This window comes from Blastocystis sp. subtype 4 (genome assembly GCF_000743755.1).
Source record: "Blastocystis sp. subtype 4 strain WR1 chromosome Unknown seqid_0281, whole genome shotgun sequence".
Lineage (NCBI taxonomy): Eukaryota > Bigyra > Opalinata > Blastocystidae > Blastocystis > Blastocystis sp. subtype 4.
In genome coordinates, this window is record NW_014569266.1 from 1 (window position 1) to 13,678 (window position 13,678).

Sequence of the window (13,678 nt, forward strand, 5' to 3'; positions counted from 1 at the left end):
AAGTCTCTATTGATCATACCTCCTTCCATCACTCACCGATACACAATCCCCATTTTATGAAGATGCTCTAATGCCAGTGTGATCTCAGCTGCATAGAAACGAGCTCGCTCCTCTGTAAACTTCTTGGCCTTCCCAAGATGATAGAACAACTCGCCTCCAGGACAGTAATCCAACACAAAATACAGCTTATCACGCTATCCATCAACACTCATCAGAAGATCTACGGTTTGGAACGCATAACGCATTCCCACAATGAATGGATGATCAATCTTACCCAGAATATTCCGTTCTGTCTTCGTATGCTCGATCTGATTCTTCTTCTTGATCACTGACTTGTTCAACACCTTCATGGCATAAATCTCATTCTCTCCCATCTTTTTCACTTGAAACACCTTCCCGAAGCTCCCCTTCCCAATCACCTTCAGAATCTCAAAATCGTTCAATCCAACCGTTGAATTGTTCAACTCAGGATATTCACTGCGATAGTAAGCGTCATCTCCACTTCCTGGGCTTTTAGCATCAAACGAATCGTTGTCACTCAGAAACGAAAAATCAATCTCTTGAATACCATTTGGTGGCCTCTATAACTCAGAAGAATCCAGAAGCACAACATTGGCCTCCACTCGCATGAATTCTTGAAATGCATTCACATGCTGTACATACTCATTCTCCATAATCTATCTATTAAGTTCAGTCTCACACATACACTATGAAGCCAATTCTCCAAAAGAATCCGAATTGAGTTTATACCTTCTAGAGTAGATGAGTCAATATACTGGGTAGATGGAAAAGGAGGAAGATTTGGGACATTGGCTTGAACCAACTACCAATAAGGATATGACCTGGATAAACTACCATCGTTTTTAACATATGAAACGCTGAGTAGGTTCGGTAAACCGTCCAAGTCACATTACAAGCGCTCACTTCCACAGCATATAACTACACCAACAGATTAGAGATAATCATCATCAAGTGATAACGTACAATATTATCTACATTGCAATGCACAGGAACGATATAGCATCGTTGAATGCTTGTTATGGCTCGTTGTTGAGAGGACATTTCGGCCAACTGCCTCTCTAACAAAAGTACTATCGGATAAAAGGGATTTGAGCCCCTACATGACGAAACCTGTTGGTGTTGCGCACCACTTTTGGTTCAACCAATGAAATAGTAAAGATGATTCTCTTCTACTGGAAGAATCATGCTCATAATTACATTATGCAATAATTTACTATCCGATGTGAAAACAAACAGCCAAGATCTATTTCACACATATCATACTTCTGGTTGTTGAGCACTGTCTTCCCTTGGCCTATTCCGATTTCCATCTCTTCGAGTAGCATCACCATCTAGAGGATAAATCAACCAGAATGCAAGATACCAAAACTCTCACGCTCCTTATAAGAACGAACGTAATGTCCTCCCTGTTGGCCGTTATATCGACCTGAATGGTTTCCACCACGATATCCACGATCATCATTCATCTTCGGATTTCGTCGTCTTCCTGACATATTCACATCCCCAGAAACACCTTCCGAATAGTTACTATTATCGCGTTGTCCATAACGAGGCCCACGGGAATTGCGATGTTGTTGTGTAGATGGATTTCCAGAACGATCACGCTGTTGTCGATATGGTTTCGAACGTCCCATTCCCCTACATCTCACCTTCCTCTCATATCCTTACTGATATCCCATATACGAGTCACGCAGATCCTGAGGTACTGTGTCTTCAGAATACTGATACATTCCAGGAGTCTCATCTCCATGTTTCAACATATCAATCACTGAACTCTCTTCGGCCTCATTATCGCGACCAGGAGTACGGCGTACTGTAGCACGTTGTACAGCAGGAGTAGAAGATGAAGCCTGTATACGTTGTTGTCCAGCTAACTAACAGTATCATCACTGACACCTACCATGCTGATCCAATGTCTCTGAAGGAACAGTTTGTTGAATCCCAGGAGTAGCAGAACTAGACATCATCGTGACACCAGGGACCTGTTGAATAGACATTCCTTGCATTTGAGGGATTCCCATCATCATAGGCATGCCGGATAACTGTTGTATCGGAAGATTTGGGATATTCTGAGGTGTCTGAACACCTGGAATCTGTTGCATAGGTAATCCTTGCATTGTAGAATTATTCTGTACATTTGGCATCATATATCCCATCCCTGTATCAGAGTACATCACATTCTGCTGTTGCATAACAGGCATCCCTTGAATAGAAGGATACTAATGAATCAAAGAAGGACACAAAACCTACGTTGAATCCTTGATTCATACCATAGAGCATAGGAATATTTACGGGGAACAACTGATTGTTTTGAATGATCATTGGCTGCATGACTAGCGATCCTATCAATCATATTGACTGCAAAGCATTACCATCTTGGGCCATCATTGTAACCCATGTCATTTGCATATCGCTTCCTTGAGGCATAATTGGCATTCCATTCATCATCATCGGCTGGGGACCCATTTGGACGGAACCTGGAGTTGTGGGTTGACCACTGAATTGCTGAGGGGTTGGAGGCTGGTAAGAAACTTGCTCTCCAGGGGTGTCTCGAGAATGTGTCTTCCCGCGGGAAGGATTACTATTTTGTTTGGTATCATTGCGCCGATATCCATACGACTCATTACCTGGACTGGAAGATTGCATATGTTGAGAAGCAGAAAAATGAGAAGCTGGCTCCGTGGTCTCAGGAATGTAAGAACGTTTCTCACGACGAGTCGACTGATTCTCTTTGCGATATGATCTCTCTTTCACAGGCTCCTCTTGCTTCATCTCTCGTGGACGTTGACGCTGAGTAGGTTCTGTCTGGGTTGGAGGAGAAGGTTTATTCACCTTGGAAGGAACTGTTTTCTCCTTCAGCGTCTCTTCCATCTTACGTGGCTTCAAAGTCACTAGATTGATACACCTTCATGCTACCTACCACCATAACGTTTGTTGAATTCCTCACTGAACTTCTTAAATTCAGCCATCTGTTGCTCACGTGTTAACTTCCCCTCATTCATCATCTTCATACATACCTGACGAGGTTTGGAAACTCCTTGAGCCGGACGGTTTGTACTGCGTAACATCTCAGGACGAATAGGAGGGAGAGGGGCAATATAGCCCACCACAGGATGCTTCGATTTCGTTTCAGAAAGAGAAGGAATGGCGATGTCTTGTTGGGACTCTCCTCTACCCCTGAAAGACAAAAATGAAACCTACTTTGAATGTGCAGCATTGTTCTCTCCAGAAGGAACCGTCTTTTTATCTGGAATCGGTAATAAGGTTTGACGCTAGAAATGAAGTTCAAATATCACCAAAAACAGGAAGAGAGGCCAAATTACGAGGAAGTGGACGAGTTGGGTCAAATGCACCTAAGCCCATGCGAAGTCGATTGGCATCCAAAAACGAACTATTTGAATAAGTTAAAAACCGGACCTTCTTTGCTCTTATCATAACAATATCTTGCTGAGGAATTATCAAAGTGAAATCCTTTGACAGCTGATCTACAGGAGTGGAACTTGTCTAAAACGTTACAACTCCTCATCATCTATGTACCTGAATTGTTGCATAACGAAGAACAATACACTCCTCCCGAGTGCCAACTGCAAAGAATACTCCATTATAGACAGTGCGATCTTTCATCTATAACAATAGTAACAATTATATAGAGATACAAGAATATCTACCGCAGAACCAAGTAGATTGGTGTAGATATAAATAAGACGCTCATGATTCATCCGATCAGAACCTATATCCATAAAGAATCGATTGAGTGTATCACCAGTCACAGGAGTCTTTGTCTCGCTCGCTCTACAATTCATCCCGTTATTGCTGTAATATACGTCGATTTTGTTCCACCATCTCTGTTATCCATAATATAGACTACTCAAACCCAAGGATTAGATCTTATTATCGTTCGTATTATGAATAAATCCCCGCGGTTTCACCAAGTTGTATGTTATCATGCGAGAATAGCCTTCAATTCGTTTATTTAAGTGCTTTGGAAATAACAGAAGATACTGAAGTGAGAGAACAATAGAGAAAATGTTTCGAAAGAACTCTATCAGACCCCTTTCTATAGAGTCTCCTTAAAGAGAAAATCACAGAGAGAGATTCGATTGTGAGAAAGATCGTAAAGAAAGAACTCATAACCGCGGTTATGAGACAGAATTCCGCGGTTATCTAACAACCACGCTTTCTGATTCTCATAAAGGTGTTTGGATATTTTTAATAATGGAAAATAAGCTTGATGTTGTTTTGGGATCTCAATGGGGCGATGAGGGAAAGGGAAAGTTAGTAGATACCATTGGAAACAGGTACGGTTGTTACTTTCCAGGATCACTGATAGATACGATCTTTGTTGTCGTGCTACTGGTGGTGCGAATGCTGGACATACTATTATCTACGAGGGAAGGGCGGTCGCTTTCCACTTGGTGCCAATTGGTGTTGTTCAACCTCAGGCAAAGTGTATTATTGGCAACGGATGTGTTGTAAGTATCACTACACTCTTTGAGGAGATCCGGGCTCTCAAAGATATTCATGTTAATATCGAAAATAGGTAGGCTGCTCTTCTTTCTAATTCATAATAGGCTCTTTGTCTCGGATCGAGCTCATATTGTGTTCAACTTCCACCAGATCTGTGATGGTTTGAATGAAAAGAGTACTGAGACTCTAACAATTGGCACCACCAAACGTGGAATTGGCCCAACCTATGCTAGTAAGATGGAACGTTTTGGAGTTCGTATGGGATCCTTGAGGGATTGGGAAAGCTTCAAGGAGAAGTATATGCGTATCTATAACATCGTATATAGAATCTCCATTACCTGATGTATAGTATCGTATTCGCTACAATTTGACGGATTACGATTATGAATCAGAGTTAGAGAAGATCCATTCCTTCCTTCCTGAACTTCTTCCTATGATCATTGATTCTGTCTATGAGATCAATACTGCTCTGGATGAAGGAAAGAAGATCTTGGTAGAGGGAGCCAATGCTCCTATGCTGGATATCGACTTCGGAACCTATCCCTACGTCACTTCATCATCGGCTTCGATCGGTGGAATTGTGACTGGTTTGGGAGTGAGTCCTCACAGAATCGGTACAATTTATGCCATTGTGAAGGCATATACAACACGTGTAGGAGAGGGACCCTTCCCTACAGAGCAGGAGAACGAAATTGGTGAGAAACTGCGTACTGTTGGACATGAGTATGGTGCAACGACAGGCAGACCTCGTCGTTGTGGATGGTTGGATCTGGTGCAGGTAGCTTATACCCACAGAGTTGATCAGTTTGATTCGTTGTGTATGACGAAGTTGGATGTGTTGACCGGTTTGGATACGATCAAGGTTGGTCGTAAGTATTTGTTGAATGGAAAGGAGCTGAAGTCAGTTCCTTGCGAGAGTGAGGATCTGGCGAAGGTGGAAGTGGTGTATGATGAATTGCCTGGTTGGAAAGAGGACATTTCAAGGTGAGAAATGAGATGAGAATGATATGTAGTGTAAGAAAGTTTGAAGACCTCCCTGAGAATGCTCAGAACTATGTCAAGTATGTAGAGAAGGTTCTTGGTGTTCCTGTCCATTTTGTGGGTGTGGGAGCTGGAAGAGATGCTGTCATTTCTCACTATACTTGTTTCTTTCAATCAACAGAAGAGAGTACACTATAGGCTACAAGATAACAACTCTTCACTAGCTTTCTTTGACGAACGCTAATCATGAAACCTCTTCTCAATCCTCACTTCAATGGATTTCGATTTCTCAGGTCGAACATGTACCAATGCATTATATTTTCTGCGGAAATCGACTTGCTCACCAATCGCTCGTAATGCAAAGTAATATTTCGCATAAGTCGAAGAATTGATCAAACTAGTCATCCATCAAATCTCACATCACTTACACATTCCACTGAATGTCGGTAACAAACGTTGATTCCAGATCATTAAATCCGTCCTTATCAAACTGAGGATACACATGACAGAATTCTTCATTCGTTGGAGTATTGTCAGGCCACACTTTCGAAGCTAACAGCAAAGCACAAAGCGTAATTGGTCGCCAATTACAAGGAAGAAGCGAAATATGTTGCATGGAGATCAATCGATCCACATAGATAAGGGTAACAAGAGAACATTCCGCAGGAATCTTTATTTTGTCAAATACACTGGTTAAGAAGGAGAAAATGTCATTGGTTGAAGGAATGAGATATCTTCGCTCCATTGGCTATATATGAGAATAAGCAAACAAACGTACGATAAAGCAAAGGGAAGGTACCGATCGAGGGCGATTTCCTAGTGAGATACTCAATCTATGAATGAAGAATACTCTCAGTTCATACAGATGGTTATGCTTGGTAAACTCACTTTCACTGTATTGGAGTGATTTATCGTTCGGTCGATATTTTTGCTGATTTTGTACAAAAACTTTCCAGTCCAAATAGACATACTTCTTATCAATATCTGCATCAGTGGATAGGTTCCATCGTTCTAAACCTTTTGTTATATACTGTGATAAGACAGCACTCACTCTATTCATTACAATACCAACTGTATTAAGACCGTCGCAATACATCAAAAGTATCTGGTTCACTGATTGTTCCACTGGGTCGCTGAAATACATTCCGCTGAGAAAGAGTTTTATATATCAGTCTTTTGGATGTAGAAATCTTGGGAGTACACAGTTCTTCAATCAGTTCTGATTCTACTCTAATTAATTTATTGTAAAGTTTACTTTGAGGTCCATTTCCACTATCTTGATTGATTACGGGAGCTAAGTTGCCTATTCATGAAATGGCTTACGAAGAACGACTTGTAGATAGAAATGACTCTCTCGTCTCTGCAGATGTTTTGTTTCCCATAGTCCTAGTAGTGGCAACAATGGACTGGAACAACAAACATTTATAACCCTACTTAGGAGCTTTACGACCCTTACGCTTTATTGTGACTTCCTGCCATTCATCTTCTTCATCCACCAGTTTCCTGGGGGCAGGAGTAGGAGTAGGAACGGGAATAGGAGCAGGTGTAGGTGCAGGAGCTGGGGCAGAAGCAGGAGGAGCACGAGGAGCACGGCGTCGAGGTCTCTTCATCTCTTCATCATCGTCACTATCCAAATGCATCTTCGCTAAACGCTCTTCACGTAGTTTTTTCTCGTGCTCTTCACGCTCCTTACGAGCCGCTTCCACACGCTCAAATTCCATCTGCTCACGAAGACGACGTTCCTCTTCGGCTTTGCGACGTTCCTCTTCCGCCTTACGTCGTTCTTCTTCGGCTTTACGTCGTTCCTCCTCGATCTTACGACGCGCCTCTTCCTCGGCACGCTTTTTTGCTTCCTCTTCCAGACGCTTCTTCTCTGCTGCCTGGAATCGCTTCTCCACTTCTGCCTTGAGAGTCTCAATACGACGTGAACTCACCGTGGTAGCGAAGGTTGGCAAGAAGGAAGCCACACGGTCAGCAATCGGACGCACAGCACTGATCCGCTCCTGCTGTTGCTTCTTCTGTTCATACATGGTGTCAAAGGTCTTGCTCCAGTAAGCCACACACTCATCATGCTTCGATGTGAAGAATGCTTCTGTCGGTGACAGCACAGCCTCTCGCAGAGCCCGAGCCAGATAAAGTTGCTTCTCAGACTCCTTCTGGACACGCTGCTTACGCTCACGCTCAGCCTTCTCTGTCATGATTCCAAGATACGAGGTTAGCTCATCGACATCCATCGAACCAACCACACTCATATCCAGCTGACGACCCATCAACGTACGCAATTGAGCAATCATACGCTGACGAGATGCCTCTTCCTCCCGCTTGCGATCACGTTCCAATTCCTCCTTCTTACGACGCATTTCCTCTTCACGTAGACGTTCTGCCTCCCTTCTCTCTCGTTCCTCTGATTCCCTTTTTATTCGCTCCGCCTCAGACATGTTCTTCATTTTCTCTTTCTCTTCAGATTCATGTTTATGCTTCTCAATTAATTCAAATCGTTTTAACATGGCCTCATGAATAGCATCCTTGCATTGACGAGCTCTATCCATTCGATCAAACATTTCCTCATCCTGTTCCTCCAACTGCGTATTCGTTGGATCCACAGCAGCCATAGTAGAAACCAAACTAACGAATGATACACAAGTCAAACACATACTTGCGAGTCAGTGTGAGGAGATAATGACTGAAGACATCTTGATCAGATACGCCATGTTTGAAATACACACACTGATTCACATAATCAAATCGAATATGAAGATGATTTGAAGTACCCGCTTCTACCACCAGACGTTCAGCTTCATAACGATCAAAATGCAGATCTGAAAGCAGACGAGTATAGTTCTCTAGTTTCATAACAGAATATACACTCTCCAATTGCTTCAAGAAACGTAGAAGTAGCATGCGACGAAGCTGAGGAACATACTTGGCATATTCCTGAGTATTCTCAATGAATCTAAATGAAAGAAGTATAACAACACGTACCTCAGAGAATTCTGTACACGAGACACCATGTCAAGAGGGTGGAACTCTGATTCCAGAACTGTGTATAATTCAGCCAGCTCAGGAGGGACATTACTCAACACCTCCAATGAACGAAGTTCACTATGAAGAGATTCTCTCTAGAGATGAGAACCAGAGAATGGTTTTTACAGTAACACGAGAGGAAATACCTAACACACGAGTAATTGACTGATCTTTCTCTCTCTCAATCTTGAAAGCAGGATGACTCTCATCATCAGCCTTACATTCAACTCATCAATCATCTCCTACCACAGAATAGAATGGGATACAGAGTACAGCAAGACAGACTTGAGCATAATTAGCACGCAAATCCTCTTCTGAAACACCATCTTGACGCTTGCGTGCAGCCAGCAGACGAATCTGAGCATATGCATGATAGAAGTAATGTTTCAGCTCCCAGAAGATTCTCGATACGTTCTCATAATACGAAATGACATCTTCAGCTGGCCAACTCTTCCTCGACATGATCACACGGAGATCATTCAGAATATTGAAAGCTTCTGTCCATAAATTCAGTTCGCAAGCAACATCGAGCTGCTTCAAACGAGTCTCTCTTTGCAACTTTGCTGTCTTATCCGACCAGGTGATTCGGAATCGCATGCCAGTCAGATCTTGTGATGGACTCATAATGCTAACAAGATGCTTACAGAGCAGATAACGAAGACTGCGGAACTCATTCGTACGAGAATAATCCAAACAGAAATCAAAAGCTCTCTTACAGACATCATGATATAACTCTTCCATAGTATTGTTGAACTTCAATAAATCTAGAACATTCCGAAGGTTATCCCAGTAATACTTGATGAGAGGATATATGACCTCACGCTGAACACGTCTTGGATCACTTTCCTCGTATGATACACCCAGAATAACAGAGGTAGCGTCCACTTCCTCCTCCAGGTCGAGACTTGAAAAGTCTGTAATACCATATTTCTCGGCTGTATTCGTAATCTTATTTTTGCAGGCATCAAGGAAGTAATTAACTACCTTCTTCATCGAGTCAGGAGACTACAACTAAGACGAACCATGGAACACTCACCAGAAGCTGACAGATATTTCTATATTGACTGAGAGCCTCCTTTGCCGAATCGGATTCAAGAATATCAATACAGATGTCGAGAAGCATCATAGCAGCCTCTTCGATCGACGAAGCCCAAATCTTATTCTTTCCAGGCTCGAGAGAATCATAAAGACACTGAATTGCAGCCACTTTATCACCGATCTTCAAGTATTCTACACATGATCTTATTCTTCTTCATAACCAACCCTCTGCTTGTCTGACAGCATTCGCAGGTTTTGTACTAGGTGCCATCGTAATTCAAGTGATTTCTGGTTTATTAGTTCAAGAGATGTTTAGTGATCAGGACAAATTGATAATTATGGAACCCACAGATTTGTAACAAAGACAAAGGATAACCAGATGGTAATCATTGTACTAAAACACCAATTCACACTACATTCAATGGTTGACTTGAACCTGGATACTTATCCAAGTACTCTTGTACTCGATCTGCAGATAGCTTTGCCATATATGCAAAGGCCCTTCGCTCAAAGAGATAGCTGCTAACATGGGAACCTTCTAACCAGAGGATCTCGCTTCCCTTCCAAGTCCGATTCAGATTCCTCATGCGCTGCTCAACAAGCTCAAATGGAACATATCGGTCTCGTTTTGCAGTTGCCTACATATCACCCTCATTGTATTTCATACGAAGATAGCTGCCTCAGGAACCAGAGGAGGATTAAAATTCTCTATATCAGTAACACTCAAAAACCGTCCCATCAATTCATGGGCCTTGTCCATCTTTCGTTTCTAATTATTAATTCCCATCTTAGACACGTACATCAACATCAAAATACCGATTCTTCAGACGATCTGCGAGATTGTAGTAATGGGCATCTTTGTCAAGACGTTTCCAAGGAATTAAATTTGCCATCAAGCCCTAATCATGAGAACTGAATTCATTTCCAACCGAAGTGAAGACCGGAACTGCCGAAGGAGGTCCCACTAAGGATGCAGTTCCTACAGGGAATGGAGTAAGTGCAGCCACCATAGCAGCGTGAAGACCACCCATGCTAATGCCACCAACTACAAGGGGACCATATCCAGCTTTCCAGAAATAGTAGAGAAGAGAACGGGCTTCTTCAATAGTTGCTTCGCCCAGCAAGGGCAAATCCGAGACATGGAGTAACTTACAACCATGCTGTCGTTTTGGTTTCCGTTGACCATAAAAAGGGCCCTCCATGATCTATAGTTAATTCTAAGAGCAACATACTACAATCGACCCAACGCCCATTCGGGCTAGAGGAAGTGAAACTCCATCATATCGGCGACCATATCGTTTCTCACCAGTTCCAGGTAGTAAAAGGACCATTGGCGTTCTAGTAGGTTCACTGCTAGCCCAAGTGAGAGGTTTCACCACTCGAATGTATCCTTGTTCACTCTCCATTGGTAGAAACTCTGAGAAATGTGATACTGTTTTGTATTGACCATCCTGAATAAGGACTTGATCATCCTCCAAAATCTCTGGTGCTGAGAGATGAAGCTAGAGTTTAAAAGGGACCAACAATCGAACATCAATTGGAGGAGGCATTATCTTCAAATGCGTCTCTTCTTTCAATCGATGCAGTTCAGAGTTCAGTTTATCCACAAGACTGATGTCTCCCCTACCATCCATTAGATTTCATCAGTGTTTCATACCACCCAGCTGTGAAAAAACCTGCCCAAGGATTTCGCAATTTACATAGCATCACATCAATGTATTTGTAGTGTTCATTATTTGTGACACGTCCAAGTCTGAACTGTGAGAACCAAGTCACATCACCAACGCCTTCACAACGGGATTCAACTTCTCCAAAAATGAGTACATCCCAACGCTACTGCTCTCCTCTTATCTTTATCAATTATGACAAAGATAGGATTGATTCTACAACAAACAGTCTCCTCAAAACTCAATAAATAACATGGAAACGAAGAATAAAAGTCCTGTAGCAACAGCACAAATGATAATGGTAAATATCCATCCAGCAAACACATTGTACACTAGCTTCCAGTTTACTCCATTTTTACCTTCTACTAGTCCAACTCCAACTGTTGACCCAACCTTACAATGCGTTGTAGATAAAGGCATTCCAATAGCCGATCCAAACAACACAACAATAGAAGCGCCAATTTCGATAGTGAACCCACGTGAAGGAGTGACTTTAACCATGTTCACACCCATCGAGGCCATCACCTTATATCCCAGACATGTCAATCCAAGAATGATACCAAATCCTCCGAGGAGAAGAACCCAGGTAGGAACAGCAGCATCATGCATAACATCTCCAGTTTGATAGATGGTAATACAAGCAGCAAGAGGACCTACACTATTGGCCACATCATTAGCTCCATGAGCAAACGAATTGAAAACAGCTGTAATAATTTGAAGATAAGTAAATAGTTTCTCTGTCCGACTATCAAATACTTCGGCATTCTGATGCATCTGAGCCACAGAACTATCTTTATTCTCTAATTCTGTCTCTAATGTCATTGACTCATTTGTTGTATCAATAATAGGAATCATGGTAGTAGGTACTGATTTCACTACTACAAGATCACCTGATTTCTCTGTCATTGTTGTCCATCCTTTATCTTGGGATATATCAAGGAGATCATTGGTTGCAGATGGTAAAAGAGCATCTGTTGTCTCTGCAAGGACACGTTTGCGAATACACGGTAAAGCCGTGAATCTGAGGACCAAAGCGACAACAATACCCACACCCAAACATATAAGAATGATATAGGGAATGGGAAGATTAATATTCAAGGACTCACTCTTATAGAGAATAAGGAAGAGATTGAATGCAATTGTAAAGCCCACAATAGGTGAATACGCACGTAGGGCACGGTGGAGACTGTTGCTAGAACGAAGAATTCCCTTACGGAGGACAACAAAGATAGCAGTAGACAAGAGAGACGAAATAACGGGAGCAGCGATCCAGGAAGAAGCCACAAGTCCAACTTTCTTCCAATTGACAGCATTCCAACCTTTTGAAACAATGGCCATTCCAATGATTCCACCAATACATGAATGGGTGGTTGAAACTGGAAGACCATACAAAGTTGCTAAAATAAGCCACACAGCAACACCAAACAAGACGCACAGCATGCCATACATTAACTCTACCTATACTCACAAAATGATATAAAACCAACAGGAGTATCAATAAAAAGAGAAGGTTCTGTAATACCCTTCATGATTGTTGAGGCAACATTGCCTCCAAGCAAATAAGATCCAGAAAACTCCATAATCGAAGCTATCACAATTGCTTGTGTCATTGTAAGTGCTTTGGAGCCTACCGACGTAGCAAAGGCATTAGCAACATCGTTTGCTCCTAGAAATAAGCAAAGAAAGAGACCACATTACCTATTCCAAATGCTGAAAAGAAAGAGACAACACTACAAGCAATGGGAATCCAATGGTATTGAGTAAGTGGAGCCATGTTACCGTTATGGAAATACAATGATAGACGAACCCAAGTTGGATATCGTATAACACAATTATCCTATTTCCCTTCATCACTCCGCCAGGAATGAATTAAAACCGCGGCCAGTTGTTTCTACATTTTTTACCCCTTTTAGCCCATAGTATGTTATTCTATAAATTGTTGACTCCAAATAAGAATATCGACATTCTCACGCTCACCCCTCCATTGTTAGAACATTTAACATACAAAAGCTAATAGTCCTTCTATTTCCTGTTTTCAGGAATCCAATACCGAATTATCGCACAGTTCAATAAAGATAGAGAGATAGAATAAGAATTCTGGGGTACTCTATCTATTTTCATCTAATCATTTCAATATCATAAATTGTCCCCCAGGATTCCCGAAAAACAAGCAAATTGTGTCATCCTTCTTCTTTGCAAGTCCAATTCTGTGGTTCAGTTGCTGTTCATTTGATAATGAAGGTGTGTTATGATTTCTGAATGCGAGAGTGGTGATGTTGTTTGGTTGATTGGCTTTCAGTTGTCTGATTTCATTGTAGCTTAACATTTGCTATCCTGCTCTTAGTTCTCAGAAGCCGATTGACATTGATGATGAGAACAAACTGTAAAGAATGTTAAAGAGAGACTGATGTGTAGCCGTGTGTTCATGGACAAGAGAATGTCTCAGGAAGTGGAGGGTGACTCCTTGGGTGATGAATTCA

At 41.9% G+C, this 13,678-nt stretch overlaps 4 protein-coding genes across 4 annotated transcripts; 1 reads left to right on the forward strand and 3 right to left on the reverse strand.

Annotated features, from left to right (window-relative positions):
* Positions 1-4,236: 4,236 nt before the first annotated feature.
* On the forward strand, positions 4,237-5,667 carry JH06_3922 (adenylosuccinate synthetase; the record flags this gene model as incomplete). Its single annotated transcript, XM_014670402.1, has 5 exons — positions 4,237-4,319; positions 4,352-4,561; positions 4,593-4,806; positions 4,838-5,472; positions 5,502-5,667. 5 exons carry the CDS (start codon positions 4,237-4,239, stop codon positions 5,665-5,667), a joined length of 1,308 nt encoding a protein of 435 aa, XP_014525888.1.
* Positions 5,668-5,709: 42 nt separating this feature from the next.
* JH06_3923 (cyclin-y-like protein) lies at positions 5,710-6,085 on the reverse strand (the record flags this gene model as incomplete). The annotated part of the gene is made up of 2 exons (XM_014670403.1): positions 5,710-5,866; positions 5,898-6,085. The coding sequence occupies 2 exons, from the start codon at positions 6,083-6,085 to the stop codon at positions 5,710-5,712; spliced, it is 345 nt and encodes a 114-aa protein (XP_014525889.1).
* Positions 6,086-6,899: 814 nt separating this feature from the next.
* JH06_3924 (hypothetical protein) lies at positions 6,900-9,802 on the reverse strand (the record flags this gene model as incomplete). The annotated part of the gene is made up of 7 exons (XM_014670404.1): positions 6,900-8,094; positions 8,126-8,422; positions 8,452-8,588; positions 8,620-8,709; positions 8,740-9,498; positions 9,530-9,723; positions 9,757-9,802. 7 exons carry the CDS (start codon positions 9,800-9,802, stop codon positions 6,900-6,902), a joined length of 2,718 nt encoding a protein of 905 aa, XP_014525890.1.
* A 136-nt stretch (positions 9,803-9,938) lies between these two features.
* Positions 9,939-12,972, reverse strand: JH06_3925 (sodium phosphate symporter; the record flags this gene model as incomplete). Its single annotated transcript, XM_014670405.1, has 11 exons — positions 9,939-10,169; positions 10,199-10,300; positions 10,332-10,430; positions 10,461-10,736; positions 10,764-11,033; positions 11,064-11,154; positions 11,189-11,364; positions 11,399-11,414; positions 11,452-12,656; positions 12,686-12,864; positions 12,897-12,972. The coding sequence occupies 11 exons, from the start codon at positions 12,970-12,972 to the stop codon at positions 9,939-9,941; spliced, it is 2,721 nt and encodes a 906-aa protein (XP_014525891.1).
* Between the last annotated feature and the right edge of the window lie 706 nt (positions 12,973-13,678).